This window comes from Emys orbicularis, chromosome 5 (assembly GCF_028017835.1).
Source record: "Emys orbicularis isolate rEmyOrb1 chromosome 5, rEmyOrb1.hap1, whole genome shotgun sequence".
NCBI classification, from domain to species: Eukaryota; Metazoa; Chordata; order Testudines; family Emydidae; genus Emys; species Emys orbicularis.
The window spans coordinates 14,496,501-14,517,193 of NC_088687.1; the positions used below are offsets into that span (position 1 = coordinate 14,496,501).

The following is a 20,693-nucleotide window of genomic DNA, read 5'->3' on the forward strand; positions in this document are numbered from 1 at the left end:
ATCCCCCCTCCGCTGGCCAGGGACAGCTCTTTCCCTTTAATACAACAAATTCCTATTAAGCGGGGACACTTTAATGAAGCATTCGGCCCCTATCACTGTGCCTGGCCCAAGGAGCCCCATCTCTAGTGCTGGCCTTGCTGCCCAGCACCCTCAGCAGCACACAGATACTTCCCGGAGCTTTGAAAGGGGAGGGGCGCATGCCTGCAGGGCAGCAGAGATCAAAACACTGAGCAGAGCAATCAGGGCAGGCATGTGCGATACTGGTGGAAGCCAGTTCTGTGGACAAAAGAATCAGCAGTGTCTCCACTGGCTCTTTGTCGACAATAAAGGGAGGGGAAAAGACAAAAGTCTCTCGTAGGGGTGGTAGGTTTTCTCACCAAAACTGGGCATTTTTCCTGACAAAAGTCCCATTGAAGTGTGTAAGCTCTTCAGGGCCGGCCCACAACATTTTGGCATCTGAGGCGGGGAGCTCAAATGACGCCCCCATGGCCCCTCACTTGGGTCAAAACTTTGAAAGGTCCCAATTCTGCCTTCTTCCTGTTCTACTCCTCTCATGGTACTGCTTTGTTACCTACCCCAATAAAGGAGAACTAACAACTTAAAATGCCTTGTTCAAAAATTTTAAGTAACACTTAACTTTCAAATGCCTGAACAGCAAATGTAACTTTTCTTGTCTGCATAGTAAACACTGGCATTTTCATCTGTTTGAATAATCAAAGTGGTGCTTTCCGTGCCTTCTTGGTTGCAAAGATTTGAACTGGTTCCTGAAGGTCCACAGTCTGGGCCAGCTCATGCTCTATTGAGATGGCTGCAAGGCCGACCAGCTTCTCTTGTGTCATTGTGGAGCGTAGATGTGTTTTTATTAACTTCAGCTTGGAGAAGCTGCGTTCTCCACTGGCACCTGTCACAGGAAGTGTTAGAAGTATGCGCAGAGCAACAAAAGCATTTGAAAAGAGGGTGGTCATTTTATTTGTGCACATATATTCCAAAACAGCCTTTAGAGTTGATCCTGCTGAAATGTACCAACAGCCCCCAACTAAAACCTCTCCAGCGCATGATCAAGGATCTACAACCTATCCTGAAGGACGATCCCTCACTCTCACAGACCTTGGGAGACAGGCCAATCCTCACTTACAGACAGCCCCCAAACCTGAAGCAAATACTCACCAGCAGCTACACACCACACAACAAAAACACCAACCCAGGAACCAAACCCTGCAACAAACCCCGGTGCCAATTAGGTCCACATATCTATTCAAGGGACACCATCATAGGACCTAACCACATCAGTCACACCATCAGGGACTTGTTCACCTGCACATCTACCAAGGTGATATATGCCATCATGTGCCAGCAATGCCCCTCTGCCATGTACATTGGCCAAACCGGACAGTCTCTACACAAAAGAATAAATGGACACAAATCTGACATCAGGAATCATAACATTCAAAAACCAGTAGGAGAACACTTCAATCTCTCTGGTCACTCAATAACACACCTAAAAGTGGCAATTCTTCAACAAAAAAACTTCAAAAACAGACTCTAACGTGAAACTGCAGAACTGGAATTAATTTGCAAACTGGACACCATCAGATTAGGCCTGAATAAAGACTGGGGGTGGTTGGGTCATTACAAAACATAAACCTAATTTCCCCAATAGTAATTTCCCCCTACCGTTACTCACACCTTCTTGTCAACTGTCTGAAATGGGCCACTCTCATTACTACTTCAAAAGTTATATTTCCTCCCTTGGTATCCTGCTGTTAAGTGAATTATCTCGTTAGACTGACCTCACACTTGGTAAGGCAACTCCCATCCTTTCATGTATTTATACCTGCTCCTATATTTTCCACTCCATGCATCTGATGAAGTGGGTTCTAGCCCACGAAAGCTTATGCCCAAATAAATTTGTTAGTCTCTAAGGTGCCACAAGGACTCCTCATTGTTCTAGCCCAAAAGGAATTATTTTGAGGAAGTTCTATGGTCTGCGTGATACAAGTCAGACTAGGGCCTGGTCTACAGTTAAAATTTAGGTCGGCATGGCTACATTGCTCAGGGATGTGGATTTTTCACACACCTGAGTGATGTGGCTATGTTGACGTAACCCTCCATGTAGATGCAGCTAGGCTGATAGAAGAATGCTTCCAGAACAGCCTTTAGAGTTGATCCTGCTGAAATGTACCAACAGCCCCCAACTAAAACCTCTCCAGTGCATCATCAAGGATCTACAACCTATCCTGAAGGACGATCCCTCACTCTCACAGATCTTGGGAGACAGGCCAGTCCTTGCTTACAGACAGCCCCCAAACCTGAAGCAAATACTCACCAGCAACTACACACCACACAACAAAAACATTAACCCAGGAACCAAACCCTGGAACAAACCCCAGTGCCAACTCTGTCCGCATATCTATTCAAGGGACACCATCATAGGACCTAACCACATCAGCCACAGCATCAGGGGCTCGTTCACCTGCACATCTACCAATGTGATATATGCCATCATGTGCCAGCAATGCCCCTCTGTCATGTACATTGGCCAAACCGGACAGTCTCTATGCAAAAGAATAAATGGACACAAATCTGACATCAGGAATGATAACATTCAAAAACCAGTAGGAGAACACTTCCATCTCCCTGGTCACTCAATAACAGATTTAAAAGTGGCAATTCTTCAACAAAAAAACTTCAAAAACAGACTCTAACGAGAAACTGCAGAACTGGAATTAATTTGAAATTGGACACCATCAAATTAGGCCTGAATAGGCCCTGGATGGGTCATTACAAAAACTAATTTCCCCATACTAATTTCCTCCTACTGTTACTCACACCTTCTTGTCAACTGTTAGAAGTGGGCCACTCTCATTACCACTACAAAAGTGATTTTTTCCTCCCTTGGTATTCTACTGTTAATTGAATTGTCTCGTCAGCACTGACCCCCCCCCCCCCACTTGGTAAGGCAACTCCCATCTTTTCATGTACTGCGTATATATACCTGCTACTGTATTTTCCACTCCATGCATCTGATGAAGTGGGATTTAGCCCACAAAAGCGTATGACCAAATAAATTTGTTAGTCTCTAAGGTGCCACGAGAACTCTTCGTTGTTTTTGCTGATACAGACTAACACGGCTACCACTCTGACTCCTTGTGCAGTACCATTGAAAATATTGCCTTGTAAATTAAACTAAGTAGAGAGTATACAGTCTAGGTGGAGAAGTCACAAAAGCCAATAGTCCAGTGGAATTTGTTTGTCTTTGCCGGCTGTTCCCTTTTCATTTAAATGCCTGTTTTCTCTTCAGAACAGTAAGTAGCTTTCACTTCCCGTGACTCTTAGGAAATTAACAGTCCGCACATTGGATGTGTGCAGGGAGCTGTCTGGGTAATCTCACAAGAGAAACTAAGCCATGGGGATTTCTTAAAGTTAAAGCCCCCCAAAATATTTCAGGGGTGGGACAGAGAAAACAGAGTCAGATTATCTCAACTCCAGTCCCTTAATCCTAAATGTGAGTTGACTCAGTTTCGGAGCTTTTAAATATTAACAGAAATACTGCACTTTTTTCCTATTAGTATGTCCTTCACACTTGCATAGAATTTGTAGTGAAAACTTTGGTTCATGTTTCCCAGCAAGATTCCTAAGAGATATGAAAAAAACAGGGCACCCTTAATGGAGGGACAGGAGCGGAGATAATTTGACTCCCTTCCCCCGACACAATATTTATTTGTGGCTTTCACTTCAAGAATTACCCCTGTGTTATTTTTGCCTAGGAGAGCAAAAAGGCAGCTCCCATCCCTGCATACACAGAGGCGTGCATCGATCACTTCCTAAGACTCACTGAAAGTGAAACCTAGTTTGTTTCCTTATAAGAAATCAGGAATTTCAATTAAAAGGGAACAGTTGGCAAAGCAAAACAATTCTGTCACCTGTTGGGACTTTCCTGCACAGATTGAATAATCTCTGGTTATTTTAGCTGTCTTGGCAATAATCAAGACCAATCAGCATCAAGGAGGGAAAAGGTTAGAACATAAATGTACACCGGGAAACACTTTCTCTTAGACACTCCTCAACCTCTCCCAGACATCCAAGAATAATATAGAAGAACCTTCACTCTCATCACCATGAAGGGAACCTGGGCTGTCGTCCTTTGTTCACTGCTCCTGATTGCAGCTGAAATTCAAGGTAAGAGGCAGCAATATCACAAAAGACGGGTAATACAGTGAGGAAGCCAGAGGTGTGAGTCACTGGAAAGCTGTGTAGAATAAATGCTTGGAAATTCTTTTTTCCAACAAAAGTAGCTCTGAGTTCAGGGTTTGTGTTCTACTGCCGCTCGCAAACATCTGTCTGCTCTGCTTGTGTCTAGAAGGTGTGTGTTGTCCACACAGGACTCGGACTGATCAGCTTGTATTTAGCAGGGAAATGAATATGACAGTTTTCGGCAGGCTTGGATTTCTGCCCAGACTGTCCCCTAGTTTGTAAGGATGTGAAATCAGCCTCAGTCTATCAAATTCTGTCTTGTTTTAATCACCAGAGGAAGACAGTTTGGGCCTGATCCAAAGCACAGTGAAGTCAATGGGAACTTTCCCACTGATTTCAATGGGTGTTGGATCAGAGCCTTTGTGAGCAACAATGATTTTGGTTCCAACTGCTCATTCAGTCCCATCACTTTTACATCGGGGCGAGTCCTGTTTTCCATTGACTTGTGTGAGAGCAGAATCAGGCCCTCTGACTTCAAAACAAGACTGATAACACAAAAGAAATTCCCAGCTCTCAAAAGAAGAGGTTCAGAAGGGCCTAGTGTAAACAAACTAACGAGATCAAGGCAAAAGAGTGTAGCACGTTTTGTGACATCGTTCTAATGTAAACATGCACATGGTAACATTGCAGGACAAATTACTCTGTAGACCTGAGGATGAAATGGAGTGTTTTCAACCTCTCCTCTTCCAACTTAAATATATTTGATTGAAGCCATCTCAGGTATCTAATATCGTTCTAATCTCTCTCTCGGGCCCATTTCTTTTAGGGCAGTTGACCTATGGAAAAGGACGTTGCAGCTGCATAGACAAAGGTTCTGATTTCATTCAGCCAAAAGCCTTAGGAAAAATAGAAGTGATTCCCAAAAGCTCTTCCTGTGACCATGCTGAGATCATGTGAGTAATGACTTAACCATTCAGCTGTCACCACTCCGTGGGGCAATTGTTGCAATGGCAGGAAATATGGGGATTCCCCCCTTTAACGTAACCCCAGGTTCTGATGTCCATCTCCGTATTACAAGCAAAGCAAAGTGCAATGAGGCTAGAGACTAAGGCCCAGATCATCAGCTGGTGTGATCAACACAGCTTCATAGACCTCCATGGAAATACACCAACTGAGCACAAGCCTGGAGGGTTGGATTCTCAGGGCTTGGTGCCTTGTTTAGACATCGACCCCAGATCTGAAGAGGAGCATTTTGCACTCCCTTGGCACAGGGGCCAATGACTACACAGGTTGTAGGGAATCAGGCCCTGAGGCTAGATGAGAACCTAGATCCCACTTGCTGGGTGCATAGAAATATATCACGTAGATCATTCAAATGATTTAGCTGATTTGAGGTCTTTTGATTTTATATTCGCTCCCAGCTCCTGGGACAATGTAGCGTATCACTCAGCTCACCAAGAGCCGGACTCCTGCTATTCAGACCCTTATCCCAGATAACAAAGACAATGGTGACCTTTCCATATTATGGAAATGTATTCTGTTCTGTTTTGCTTTGTTCATTTCAGTGTGACAATGAAGCCCAAAGGAGAGCAAAGATGCTTGAACCCGAATTCCAAATGGGTGCAGAAGATGATGATAGCCCTCATTAAGAAAAGGTAGGTTTCCCACTCGTCTGCAGGGAAAAACTCTCATGGGCTTAAGAGCTCACTTCAGTCTTATACATCAGTGAGATTGAACTTTGTGCTCAATTGATGGTCACTGCAGTCTCACGGTCTGTGCCTGACCCACTGCTCACAGCGTCCTCAGAAACCTGCATTGCAACCCCAGAAAATGGCAGATTTCTTGGGACACAGTATAAGGTATCTGGGGTATACAGAACCCCCCCATTGCAGCAATAGCCCCTGCTTCATGCAGAAGAGCACGTCAAATGCATTGCATTGTTTCAAAGGGAAAAACAAGTTTGTTTAAACAGCCTGTGTGTCTCAGACTCAGTACTACACTCACTTGTGCTGAATTTTGGGGCTCTTCACTCATGTGTGGGCTTCAAGAGCTGGGAAGAATGGCCATTCATGATGTCTATTGAGAAATCACATAATCCTTTAGGACCAGATTGTGCCACTTTTACCCTCAAAGCAAAGGGACTATTCACAGCGTAAGGTGCCAATCAGCTTAACAGTGGTAGAATCTGGTCCTTTAAATTTAACCTGCTGTTCTACCAAGTACTCGATGGCCCTGGTTCTGATGTCACTTAAACTGGTGTAAATCAGGAGTAAGTCCAATGGAGTGGCACAGCGTAAAAGTAGTGTGAGACGAAAATCAAGCCCTTCTGTATGTAAAATCCTGAAAGAAAAATTCTAATGAAAGGATAAAGTTCCCACTGTTTTATTTTGACAGGTCTTCACAAAGCACTCACCGGTAAAGGAGAAGAGGTAAAGATCACTTCAACAGAGTAATGAGATTTTAGGATTTCAGTGCTATAGGCTCCCTCTTTGAGCCACATGGATGGGTTATTATATTATTATAATCATAACTCGGAGATAAAAATATTCTCAGGTAACACATACTAAGAATTCCAAGTTATTTTTTCTATCAGGTTTGAAATTAATGTAATTAATGTTAATTTATAGAATATCACATATGATTGTTGTTCTAGGGTACGTGAAACATTTGTCTGTAGGCTTTATAAATAAAATTGAAGAAGGCTTATAATCTAAAGCTAACCACACTCTGGGTTTAACTGATGTATAAACATTTATAGATTAAATGCATATGAAATATAACAAATGACTAATATAATATTCACAACATTCCTTGTGTTAGACTTCTTCTTTTAAAGATAAACCAATTAAAGTGAATAAAAGACACTGAAAACTGTAACAGTTGCTTTGGAGTTTGTACTATGTAATCATTCATCAGCTGAAATTTCATTCATAGTGCTAGATATATTTACAGTTGACTAACTCCATCAGAGAATTAATGCTAATATCCTACCATATTAATTTGATAAAAATACACGTAAAGAAAGCTCAATGTTTGTAAACCAATATCCAACCAACTGCGCTTTCTCAAGTCCTCTTCCTACACCTCTAACACCAGAACTGCACCCCATCCCCACTCATCTACTTACCTTTCCCTGACACCCCAAAGAAAACGCTGGAAGAATAGATAAGCATTGCAGCTTCACCTGAAGGTCAAGTCGACACATCTGGTCTTTGGCAAAGCGGGGCGGGAAAGCCAGTGCCACACTGGAAGGCACCTCCCTGAAGAGGCTCTGGGCCTGATTCCCGTTTACACTGCGGCTCTTTGCCTTGGTGTGGCAGCACGAAGGGGCTGAGACGTGCGTCCCTGGTCTGTGACAGAAAGGAGCTGGTCCCAGAAGAGCAGCACAGGGGCCCAGATCCTCCAGAGTATTTAGGTACCTAATTCCTACTGATTTCAGCGGGAACTAGGTGTCCAACACCTTAGGGGAACTGGGCCTGCCGGTCCCAGCTGGAATCCCCCCTCCGCTGGCCAGGGACAGCTCTTTCCCTTTAATACAACAAATTCCTATTAAGCGGGGACACTTTAATGAAGCATTCGGCCCCTATCACTGTGCCTGGCCCAAGGAGCCCCATCTCTAGTGCTGGCCTTGCAGCCCCATCTCTAGTGCTGACCCATCACCCTCCTGGGCCCCTGCGCTCTCTGCCTGTAGGGGGCGCAGGCAGCTCCCAGTAAGCCAGACTCCGAACAACGCACGTGCGGTCGCTTTTGTAACAAGTTTGCCCCTCTGCGGCTCCCCTAGCGCTGGAAGCGAAGATGGCGGCGCCCAGTGGTCGCCCACGTGGTTGTTCTGGGAGGGGCAGAGCGACTCGTAGTCGGTAGCGCCCCAGCTCCAGCAGCCATGTCTGGCCGCAACAACAACAAGCTGCCCAGTAACCTGCCCCAGCTGCAGAACCTGATCAAGCGGGACCCGCCGGCTTATACCGAGGAGGTGAGAGAGCGGGACCCCCGCCGCCGGGGGGAGTCAGCCGCTGCACAGCCCCTAGGATGCCCCTGGGCCCCAGGCCCCATCCTCAGTGCGCAAGGCAGAGTCCGCAGCATGGAGAGGTCTCTGTGCCTTCTTAAAAAACCCTCTTTCCCTTGGGAGGCCCGGAGGGCAGTGACACCGCGTGTTGTGCCCTGCGGGTGCCAGAGAGGGACAAGGCGGGGGAGTTAATATCTCTTAATGGACCAGCTTCTGCTGGTGGAAGGTGCCGGCTGGCGAGCTTCACAGAGCTCCTCTTCAGGTCCGGGGAAGGTAACCAGAGTCACCCCCATTCAGTGTCACCTCCACAGCGCAATCCCCCTGCCCTCAAAGGGCTGTATGTCCTTGCTCGCAAAGGGCGTGTGTACCTGGCGATAACTAGTTGGACGATGATGGGAGTGAAATCCTAGTGGTGACGAGGCACTGAGCTTCTCAGCTCGGCTGGCTACATGGAGGTGCCTTGTCTGCGCTGCCTGGAGTTAGCTGTTTTGATGTAAAAACGCACCTTTTCCCCTGTTAAGATATAGCTGTCTTCACCAGAGATGGTGGTATATAAGGCAACACGCCTCCTCATTATTTTTCTCACATGGGGCTGGACCCCTTGAACTCAATGTGACTTTACATGCTTCAGATCAGGCATGTGCTAAAGCATCAAGCTGAACCCAGGGCCTTAGCTCTGGCTAGACACCTTTTTTTGCCAGCAATTTAACTATTTTAGTTAGGGGTGATACTTTTACTGATAGAATTATACTGGTATAAAGGTGCCTTATGCTGGTGTGGTTTATTTGTCTTCCTGTAGGGGACTAGCTATGCTATTATGAAGCACTGCTGTACTAGTATAACTGCATCCATACTGCGAAGTCTGTACTGGTATAGTTAATGTGGTACAACTTTTGTGTGTAGATCAGTGCCTAAGAGAGACTTTAAAAGTTGCCTTAGGGCTTGTGTACTCATGGAAGTATTAAGGAACAGCTATTGCACCTTATTCAGAGTTGTGGTACAAGCATTGGCGAGCCCTTAAACTGCCAGCTTGCCATCATTTTAGCTTCTTAAAAAAGCTAGAAGTAACTTTATGCCAGTCCTGAATCCCCTTACCAGTTCTTGTAGTCCTACAATTGCCTATTTCTTTTTAAAATAAAAACTCCCCTCTTGCTACTGAAAGTCCCACCCAGACATCTGAAACTGACCGACGATAGGGGAGACATCAAAACTGACAAGACGCTTAGGGTGAATCTACACTATCCTGCTACATCGGCGCGTTGGGTGAAGATGCTCTACGCCGATAGGAGAGCGCCCTCCCATCAGCATAATTACTCCACCTCCACAAGAGACGAAAGCTGTGTTGTCGTCAGGAGAGTGTCTCGTGCCAACTTAGCGCTGGTGTGGACAGCACTTAAGTCGATGTCATTTGTGTTGCTCGGGGTGTGGCTTTTTCACACCCCTGAGTGACATAAGTTACATCGATTTAAGTGATAGATAAGCTCTAAGTGTTGTCAGATGCACAAAGAAGAGAAACTGTAAATATATTTCTATTCTCTCGTTCATTTCACACAGATGGGTGTTAAAGACGGTTAGCCCGCTGGCATATGCATGGTCCAAGATAGTGTCTATGCCAGTGGAACAGTCATGTTGACCATTAGCTTTGGGTTGAGGGAACTGTTCTGTTTGATCCTTGATGTTAAACACAGCCATTCTCCCAATGTACATATGGTCAATAGGTCTGGATACCTTCCTCGCTGTCCCATCTCCCCTGTGGTTAGAGGTTAAGTTGAAACTAGAATTTTAAACCTCAGGAATTCTCCACACAGCGATGATTGTTTAAAGTGGCATTATGCAACACCGGTCTCCCTCCTGCCTGTAGGCAATGTGCATGCATTATACCTGCACCGCAGCTATTTGTGCTTTACCGGCTTCTGATGCATACTTTTCTGGACGGGGACTGTGCTCGGCTGCTCCCCAGTCCTGCAAAGACTTAAGCATGTGCTTGACTGCTCACAGTGCATAAAATCTTTGCAAGGTCAGGGCCCGGGGGTCCATGCAGTTTCTAGCACAACGGTAACCTAACTTTGATTGGTGCCTCTGTGCTCCACTGTAAATATTAATATCTCACCCTAATAAGAGACGTACTCCCATCTCAAGTGGATTAACTGTTAGTCACATCACTGAGACACTTGAGATGTATCATCAAAAGCTGCTTGGCTTGAATGTCACAGGGAAAATGTAATTATATATTTAAAGGGACTCGGTGCCATTTCAGGGGGCATGGAGCAGCGTTCATGTCGCACTCCCCTTCAGTACCCTGCCCAAGCTGGGGAAGCTAATGATCCAACCAGCAGACCGTTGTCGATGATTAATCCTGGTCACGAGCCGCCTGAGGCAGGTTGAGCATACGCTAAAAAGAGTGCCGTTTCGAGGGGGATTGTCTGACATGAATGGGTTTCTAAGGGCCTGATCCTGTACCACTGAAGTCACTGAGAGTTTTGCTGCAGTTTTCAGGTGGAGCAGAATGGGGGCCTTGGATCTCTTGATATTGAGAAGCTATCTTATCCAGTAATGACAACTAAGATTGAAATGCCATATTTGTGTTTCAGTTTCTCCAGCAGTATCGTCACTACCAATCCAATGTGGAGATTTTCAAACTCCAGCCCGATAAGCCCAGTAAGGAGCTGGCTGAATTGGTGATCTTCTTGGCACAGGTAAAATTCTGTAATTCTAGGAAAAACAAACACATAGAACTATTAAAGATGGCCTGCAAAACCTTTCCCCCCAATGAAATAATTGTAAGCTATATACAGCTGGCCCATATAGCTAGGAGCAGGTGTTGCTTTCTGTGGATTACAGTATAAAATGGTAAAAGTAAAACATATTTTAAAAACTGAACTGTTTGTTTAAAAAACAAACAATAACCCAGTTGAGTCCCATTTGACAGACTGCATTGCTTCAGCAAAATTTTTAATAGGTGTGTTGTTTCAGAATGATTCTGGAACATCATAGTGATGCCAAATGGAACTTGTTACTCATAATTATCTTATTTTTGTAATGGGTGTTGCAGATCACCTTTAAATGCATCGAACATACAGATTTTACAGCACTCTTAATCCTTTAATAAAGAAGTGAGCTTTTATGTAGGTAGTTAATGATAGAAACTTCAGCATTCAAAGATATATTGCACATCAACAAAATTTGAAAAAGTTAGTCGTCATTTAATGTATATTTTTTTTAGGGGTATTTTTTTTTATAGTATCAGATACTCTCAGGGAAATATACCATTGTTACACTGTTAGAGTTTATTATAGGGACTTCAATAAAGATTATTTTTTTAAACAGGTTGGGCACTGCTATCCAGAACATCTTGTTGATTTTCCACAACAGCTGAAAGAACTGCTTTCTTACAACCACACCATTTTGGATGCAGATCTTCGAATGGTAAGTCTGACATTTAAAGCACTGATGTTTATTGATAAGGTCTTTAAGAGGATTCTGTACAGAATTTTATTTTACAGTATAAGCAGGGGTTAATTTCTCCCAATACTTCTGTTAGTCTTAAAGGTGCCACAGGACCCTCTGTTGCTTTTTATTAATTTTGTGTGCCTCAGTTTTTCAGTGCCCAGCTTTCTGAAAATCGGACTCCTTCAAGATGCCTCAAATTGGGTATCCAAAAATCAAGGCCAGAGTGGTCCTGTTGGTAGAGAAGTGGTACTCTGGTTTTGAGGACCATCACACAGTTAGCAACTCTGGGCTCCAGTAGCACATCTTTTCCCAGATCCTTCAAAGACTAATACACATGCTTAATGTACTGTCAACAGTCATGTTGACTTCTCTGGAACTACTTGTTGTGTGTAAAATTAAGCATGTGTAAAAGTCTGAGCAGGATTTGGGCCTGACTTTTTTATTTTTATTTTTATTTTTTTTTGTAGATGAATAATAAATGCTCTTGTCTCAGTCATTTTCAAATTGTGATTCTGGTCACTGCTTCTTTGTTGCAGACATTTTGCAAAGCTCTGATCTTATTAAGAAACAAGAATCTAATAAACCCTACAAGTTTGCTGGAACTCTTCTTTGAACTCCTGCGCTGCCATGATAAACTTCTGCGAAAAGTAAGCTGCAAAATAAGAATTGGTTTTATGTCCTTGGTGAGCCTCTTGTCGATGTTTTTCCCTCTCTTATGAGAAGGAAGCACAAGTAATTCAGCAGCACCAGACAGCCTGTTTGCTCTTCCCAGTAGCTGAATATATAACCTGATTGTAGTTCTGTTGGTTCCACTAGTGAAGATTTTAGTGTATTTGGGCTTTTAGCAGCTTGATGTGACTGTGACCAAATATTCTGGAGATGGACACTCAGGGATAAATACAATGAGTATGAAAGGGCCAGCTTTAGAAACCTGAAATGTGAGATAAAATAGTGTGTCACCCGGCCCCCAAAAGGGCTGGGGGGTTGGCAGTTCATTGAGAGTTATGGGCTTGGTTCCTAGAAGTTCTGAGTATTTGCTGGTGTCATTGACTTCCTGGGGCCTGAGCAGCTGTAACTCCTTGTGTGGGCTCATGTGCCACTCATTTAAGATTTAGTGGAAATATCGTTCCGATGATGGTGTTGTGACATTCCCCAGGGTGCGATCTGAACCGCTGGACTGCTGTGTCCTCTTAGCTCTCCAGCCTGGGATGCCTTTTACCCGGCTTTGCTGGTGAACGACAGCCCCTCCAGGCTCATCACTCTCAGCCACCAGCACGCAAAGTCACTCCCAGCGGAATACATGACTGCTATGCCCAGCCATCCATGAATTACATACAGAGAGGCACCCACGTAGCCCGCAGCTCCAGCCTTGCTCCCCAGAAGTGTGCGTCTTAGGCCTTGGCTACACTGACGCTGTACAGCGCTGCAACTTGCTGCGCTCAGGGGTGTGAAAACGCCCCCCCCCTCCCCCCGAGCGCAGCCAGTACAGCGCTGTAAAGTGCCAGTGTAATCAGCGCCTGCAGCGCTGCACACTTCCTCGCAGCCCTGCAAGCTATTCCCCTCGGAGAGGTGGAGTACATACAGCGCTGCGAGAGAGCTCTCGCAGTGCTGGCGGTGCGACTACACTCGCGCTTCACAGTGCTGCCGCGGCAGCGCTGGGAAGTCCCGAGTGTAGCCAAGACCTTATACTGCTCAGTAGCCCACGGGACAGTACACGTTCATAGACAGTTCGTCATTCCAACAAGGGGTAATGAGTACGCACCAGGCTTGTTGACCTAAGTAGAGATTCCCAAGCACTTCTACCAAAACACACTGGTTTAGATAAAACAATAAAACAAATTTATTAACTAGAGAAAGTGATTACAAGTGATAAGCTATAGAAGTCTGAATTGGTTACAAAAGAAATAAACGGATAAACATGCAAGCTAATTCCTAAATTTTACCAAGGCTAATAGGCTTCAAAGCAAAAGGTTTGTCTCACCGTGAGCTGCAATACATTTCCAGGTCCCTCTTCTCCCCACACTTTGTTCAGTTCTCTGAGAGTCGTTGCTCTCGTGAGCAGAGAGGTGGCTAGGGACATTTCCCCTCTTCCCACCCCCCTTCTTACACTCTAGCCCTTTGTGCTGGAAAAATCCTTGCTGGATCATAGGGACAGGCAGTTCCATTGTATATGTGAGTGCCAAACTGTCCTTCGGGTGAATTGTAAATTTCTTGTTTGCAACTCCCCATCTCCCTCCCCACCCCCCTTCTGGAGAATGTCCGATTAAGCTGGTAATGACTCATTAGCACTTTGCTGGCATGCTAGGGTGTCTTTGTCTCTGAGAAATTGGTTTGTGGATGTTACCCAGAACTACAACATGTTTCAGTAACAATCATCATTTTACATGCAGTGTTGTTGCACACATTTCACCAGGATCATAATATTCAGCAGATTGAGTTTTCAAATGAGAGCTCACAAGGCGTACTTTGTACAAAATATAGCATAACCATATAAAAGTGGTGAACGTGGGCTAAAGCGTGTCATAGGTGTACTAGGAATAAACATAATTACATTGATTTAAAAATCAGCATATCTGATCTCTCTTGGAGACACTATGGATAATTGTCTAGGCATAAGTTAGAATGTGTTCTACATCCCTGCATGATACTAATTTCTGGAATAGAATTCAGGAGTTTATTCCTAAAGTTATGGGATAGACACTCCTATTCACTGAGGACTTTTCTGTTGTAGGTACAGTACCCAAACAGGAACTCCTGAGTTCTTTAGGGAAACTTGTAAATGAAAAGCGCTGTTGGCCATAAACATATTTAAATGCCTTCTTTGTTGCAGAAAGATTTATCACTAACTGAAAATGGAATTGACTAGAATCAAACTTATGACAACAGTCAGTCAAAACTTAGCTGAATTTGTAAAAGAAATTTCAGCAATACAAGAATTGTTTTTATTACAGCTATATTTGATGTTGTTCAGTTCTCTATGATCCCCATTCTGCAAAGACTATGGTCTTGTCTACCTAAGGAAATTGTGCAGAATAGTATCAGAGGGGTAGCCATGTTAGTCTGGATCTGTAAAAAGCAACAGAGAGTCCTGTGGCACCTTTAAGACTAACAGATGTATTGGAGCATAAGCTTTCGTGGGTGAATACCCACTTCGTCTGACGAAAGCTTATGCTCCAATACATCTGTTAGTCTTAAAGGTGCCACAGGACTCTCTGTTGCTTCATGCAGAATAGTTATTCCACATTAACTCCCCATGTGAACGCTCTTCTTCTCCTTTTGTGGTTTAACTTAGGGTTTGTCAAGACGAATAGTATGCAGCAAGCGAGGGTGTAAATCTACATTGCATTAGTGTGCTGTCTGTGTGGCCCCTGCTCCCACACACGAAAAGTTCCCTAGTGCACATTGACCTGCTCTGCTTTGAAACAGGACTAGATAAAAGTGCACTCTCGAACTTGTAGGGTGTGGTAGCAGGGTCTGCAATGATAGTGTGTGGCAGGCTGGTGCACTGTAAATTTATAACCCAACTTGCCACCCGCTCACTGTTCATCAAACGGTTATTTCACTTTGGAAGTGGATTAAGCTAAAGTGAAAAAAGTCACTCAGTGCAGAATAGGAGTGTCCCCACGGGGGATTAGTGCAGCATAGCTATTGTTCTTTAAAGTCACACAGGATTGGGGCCAATTACTTTTTTTTCCCTCTCCCAACTGTGGCTTTGGAAAAAACGTCTTTGCCATAGTGACTGGCGCTCTCCTTGCATGATAGTACGAATGGGCTTTAGGAAATGAACTTTGTCGGCTGCATAGTGTAAATACTTCTCTTTACTGTACATGTCACTGTTTGTTTACAGACTTTATATACTCACATTGTGACAGACATCAAGAATATAAATGCTAAACACAAGAACAATAAAGTGAATACAGTAAGTATGCTGGCTTCCAGGTTTACTTTGAATGAATGCTTTTTATTATGAAAACTTTTTCAGACTCGCTCATCATTTTCCCAATTTCTTCTTCTTCTTAAGACACTGCAAAACTTCATGTATACTATGTTAAGAGACAGCAATCCTACTGCAGCCAAGATATCTCTGGATGTGATGATTGAACTATATAGAAGGAATATTTGGTGAGTTTGATTGCACGGAATTGGTTCTTGATTATTCTGGGGCAACCCAGGATGGATAAAAATCGATGATTTAAAAAAATATAGACTTTTTTATTTAAATTAAATGAAGGTTTATTTTTAAAAATAAACGTATTGGAATTTGACAACCTTTGTTAAGGCCTAAATGTACTGTAATCTATTACAATCATTTTAAATTAAACACACAAAAATAATATTAAGAAGTACATCTTTGCTGCCTAATTTTAAAGAAAGTCAGACCACTGCACTGGTGGAAGTCACTGGCTAAGCACCTGGAACCAGAGTTTGTTGAAGAGCTTAACCCAGCTTTTGACAGCAGTAGCCTCTATTGCAGGTACTCAGAGACTGTTTTCTTCTTTTCATTGTATTCAGCTAGTTCAGGTCAATGACTACTTTATTCAAAGTTAAGAAACAAATTGGGAGTTGAAAAAGCAGAAAAGCTTGTTTTCCTCTTCCAATCTATGAATAAAAATGAAGTGGGAGAAGATGAGATCTACTAGTTCTAAAATCTTGAAAGACATGGTGGCAATCAATTCAGTTCACTAAGTACAGATAATACTTTTTTAGTTTAATAAGTCAGTTAGTTTTAAATGCAAAACATGTTTTGATAAACTTTCTGATAAACTTTTTCCCTTTTGTATCTAACATGTTCAAGATAGCTTTAACGAATGAAAAACATTTTAAAATACTATTTTTGTGCATATAATTGCTTAAATAAATGTGTATAGAGGTGTAGTGCAGCTTCCTGGTTAGAGAAAAGAAGCATCAAGTGTGGTGTAAAGGCTATATTTTTGTTGCAAATCAACATGTTTTAATGGTTCCCAACCAATAAGAATCCATCTTTCTTTCGGAAAATAACTAAAAAGTACAAATGCAAAACAGGTTTAAAATTGATGATTTAAATCGAGGTTTTCTGCTTGCTGATCTCAGTCGTGATTAAAATCTGTGATTAAAATTGCTTTGATTTTAAATCGGTGCACCCTGGGGCAATCTATTTGTAGTGTGGTTGTACTGTGTTTTGTAGAACACAATCTAGAAGGGCAGAAATGACAGACTTTGCAGGAGAAGGTGCGCAGGAAGAATCTTAGACGTTTTCCTTTGAAGAACAATAAACAAGTATACTTGTACATATACATGCTTTCTTGAGCCTCTCTATTGATGCATTAAATCTTGAATGTCGTTCTGCTGTATAGTAAGTCGTGAAGTCCAGCTGTGGCTGATGTCCAAGCCCTTGTGTACACTTGCGGCAGTGTGTATAGTGCATGTAGGTCCATGCAGTGGGGAAAGGCGCTGGCAGTGAGGAGATAGCGGGACACTACACTGCTAAAAATATCAGTGTAGACCTGGGAGGCACCGCTTGGGTGTGTTGAGAGATGTGTAGGGTATTTCCTGAAGTTTCTGGCGTGTTTTGTACTCTACTTGCCTAAGCAGTGCCTCCCCAGCGACACTGCTATTTACACCCGTGCTAGCCGGGTGGGCGCTGGCTGTTTTCTACACGCTGCTGCAAGTGTAGGTGTACTTCAAGAGAAGAAATAGGATTTGCATGGCTAGTATTAGACAAGAACCCTGTACATTGATGCTACTTGCTTGGTGAATTCATGTTTTTAGGAGTGAGTTGGTTTTCTGAAGTAAAAGCAAACGTTGTTTTGAATAAGCAGGGAGCTGGGTAAGCTCCAAGATGGCAATGTATTAGAAGAAGAACAGAACTTTGAGTATTAATGGAGATGCACAGATGTTTATTGATTCCACTGCTGCCTTAGTTCTGGTGCTGCTGCTCTCGGCAGATGTTTCACCGTGAGGAATAGCAAGGGTGGATCTTCATTTGCCTATTGTTTTAGGTTCTAATTATCCCAAGTGTGTGTCGTTGTGGGGGGGGGGGGGAGTTGTCACCTAACTTGTACCCCCCTTTTAACCTCTTGGTCCTGCCATGGAAATGAACGGTACAGATAAAAAATACTGCTCCTTTTAAGCATTTTCTGCCTCTTTGGGATCTCCCCAATATTCTGCAGGGGGGTTTGCACAGCCCTTCGTTCTGTATCCCAGGCAGCGTTCCTAGGGACTTCAGCAGGAGTTCAGCCCGACTGTGCAGCAGGACTGGCCCCTATAGAAAGGAGAGATAATAGCTGGGGCATTAGGCGAGTTGGCAGAGCATGTTTGGACTTCAGGAGCTTTGTTCACGTGTTGATCTTGGATATGCCATGAATCCGTTGGACGGGCAGGCAGATAAGTCATGCACTGCCGCAATGGGTCTGCCAGCTCTAGAACAGCAGTGTAATAATGCCTCTGGTACAATGGAGGGGAAAGAAATATTGCAATAGAGTGAACACTTGGAATATATAGATGACCATCTTACTTATAGATGCATCGGCTTTAAGGCCAGAATGGACCATCGTGATCATCTAGTCTGACATGGGCCACAGAACCTCACCCATCCACTCCTGTAATAGGCCCGTGACCTCTGGCTGAATTACCGAAGTCTTCAAATCATGATTTAAGACTTCAAGTTATAGAGAATCCACCATTTACTCCAGTTCAACCCAGCAAGTGACCAGTGCCCCATGCTTCAGAGGAAGGGGAAAAACATCCAGGGTCTTTGCCAATCTGACCTGGGAGAAAATTCCTTCCTGATGCCCCACATGGTGATCAGTTAGACCCTGAGCATGTGGGCAAGACCCACCAGCCAGATACCTGGGAAAGAATTCTATGTAGTAACTCAGAGAGGGCCATGTAGTGCCCCATCTCCAGCTATTGGGGATATTTCCTACCAGCAGTTGCAGATGGGCCATGTGCCATTGGAGGGAATGGTATGATGAGATTACCTAGATCATACCTTCCCCTTTTAAGGACAGGGCTTTTGCAGTATTGCTAAGTTGCTTTATAGGTATTCGAGACTCAGCTCAAATTCAGTGCAGGACCTACAATATTTATAAACCTCTCTTACAGATTGTTTCAAACCTTTCCTGTAGCTTTTGTAACGAAAGCCAAATCTCTCTGCATTTATTTTAACAGGCAATTTCTTATCACTTGAAGTATCTTTTACTGTGGGGCCTGCCGTTGCTTTTATTGGTTCATCTTTGTTGTCAAAATGAAATTGTGTTCTTCTCAAGTGTGAACTTACCCAGAAGCATATATGCTTTATCTATCTAGACCTGATGATTTTTGTGTAGGAAAACTGACAACAAATGGCATGGAGAAACATCATCTCTTGGTTTGCGTTTGAAATCACTGATGGTATGATGAAAGCAGCTAGTATTGTGGGATTTGTTTCCAGTGAATCTACTTTGCATTAAATCTACCATGATGTCTTGTTCTGCAAAATCATCAAACTTCTTGGTGAAGGTATATTCATGTTTTGCTTATTCCAGGAATGATGCCAAAACAGTAAATGTTATCACAACAGCCTGCTTTTCCAAAGTCACAAAGGTGAGGTGGAAACCTATCTGAAATGCCAGTATATTTTGCTTCCGCTGTTTTTGATGTGTATATATATATATATGTGTGTGTTTGTGTGTGTGCAACTTCCTTTCTATACAGTAGAACCTCAGAGTTATGAACACCTTGGAAATGCAAGTTAGTAGCCCAGCTATTGCTGGCTGGTGTGACATTCCATACCCCCTCATGCTGGGCAGTGCTAGCCAAAAGTGACTTTCAGGAGCATTGTCTCATGTTGATCGGCACTGTTGCGCTTTCTCAGCTCCAACAGTGAAAATAACTGGTATCCCAGCTGCCCGTTCCCAGAAACAGCCCTGTATCTGGATGCTGCAATGGTGGTGGTTTTAGAAATGCCTAGGATGCCATGGGTTGGTTCGTTATATGATAAAGGCCCGTACTCTCTTTCTTAAAACCACCATAGGCTTGTGAAACCGAGCATAGGATCTCAAGCTGCTGCCAAAGTTACCATGAATGGCCTTATTGCTCAGAGCAATAAAACCAAAATTATACTAGCAACTCAGGAAACCAGCCTTTGCACAATAGGTTGTGTCTACACTACAGTTGTGTCAGTCGATGATCACACCTTTTCACGTCCTTGGCTGACATAACTCTGCTGGCCACAGCCCCTGGCTTTGGTGCCGTTGTGCTGGCACAGCTTGTCTTATTTAGGGCTGGTGGAATAAACTACTGCTGAGCAGTGTGGCCAGTAATAAGATCCATCCACGCTGGGGTGCTTTGCTGATATACCTGTGCTCGTAAAGCAGCCCTTGTGCAATAGTACATGTTCACGTGGGCCACTGTGAAAGTCCTGCTACCCTTTGAGCAGTTGCTTCACTGTTGCAAGACTGGCAACAAAGACTGAGAGTGTTTTTTTGCACGTCTAGTGTTTTCAGTCAGCCTGTTTGTTTTACGCCATTTCATATCTCCTGTTATAAGCAACTGGTGACCTAACATGGGGACCTTTGCCTCTTGTAAACTAATTCTTCCCTTCCTTCCCCCCTTCCCCCCAAATGCCCATGTTTTTCAGATACTAGTTGCTGGTTTGAAATTCTTCCTTGGGAAAGATGAAGATGAGAAAAAAGACAGTGATTCAGAATCTGAGGTTAGTCCAGAGGCTAATTCTCCAGCTGTTACTTTCTCAAACTCTGCAAAATTTATCTGCAGTAGGTATTATGTATTTTATTTATCTGCCCTAGTCTCTTCTTGCATTGTCTTCTCTTCTCCATCCAGGATGCCAGCCACCTACACCCATTTGTTTATATGTCTCCCCCACACACCTGTGGGCTTTCTTCCATGCCAGCCAGAAGGAATAAAAGGGATCATTTGTTGGTTTGCCCCTCAGTTTGAGGGATTCAGTCTCCTCAGGACATGTGCTGTTATTGTTAATGGGAGATATGCCTGTACGTTGAGGGGAAGATCAGGAAAATGGTCCTCTTCGTTTTCAAAATCATTAAGGGCGACTTAGTGACTGGCC

General features: G+C 43.7%; 2 protein-coding genes across 2 annotated transcripts in view; both read left to right on the forward strand.

The window, feature by feature from the left end:
• Positions 1-4,118: 4,118 nt before the first annotated feature.
• LOC135879778 (C-X-C motif chemokine 10-like) lies at positions 4,119-6,613 on the forward strand. The gene is made up of 4 exons (XM_065405841.1): positions 4,119-4,179; positions 5,021-5,147; positions 5,760-5,849; positions 6,589-6,613. Exons 1-4 carry the CDS (start codon positions 4,119-4,121, stop codon positions 6,611-6,613), a joined length of 303 nt encoding a protein of 100 aa, XP_065261913.1.
• Positions 6,614-8,074: 1,461 nt separating this feature from the next.
• Positions 8,075-20,693, forward strand: part of SDAD1 (SDA1 domain containing 1) — a 33,689-nt gene continuing 21,070 nt past the window's right edge. The window contains exons 1-8 of the mRNA XM_065404848.1: positions 8,075-8,164; positions 10,789-10,893; positions 11,525-11,623; positions 12,184-12,294; positions 15,495-15,566; positions 15,669-15,769; positions 19,153-19,210; positions 20,247-20,321. Coding sequence (XP_065260920.1) covers positions 8,075-8,164; positions 10,789-10,893; positions 11,525-11,623; positions 12,184-12,294; positions 15,495-15,566; positions 15,669-15,769; positions 19,153-19,210; positions 20,247-20,321 — 711 coding nt within the window. The remainder of the gene's footprint in view (positions 8,165-10,788; positions 10,894-11,524; positions 11,624-12,183; positions 12,295-15,494; positions 15,567-15,668; positions 15,770-19,152; positions 19,211-20,246; positions 20,322-20,693) is intronic.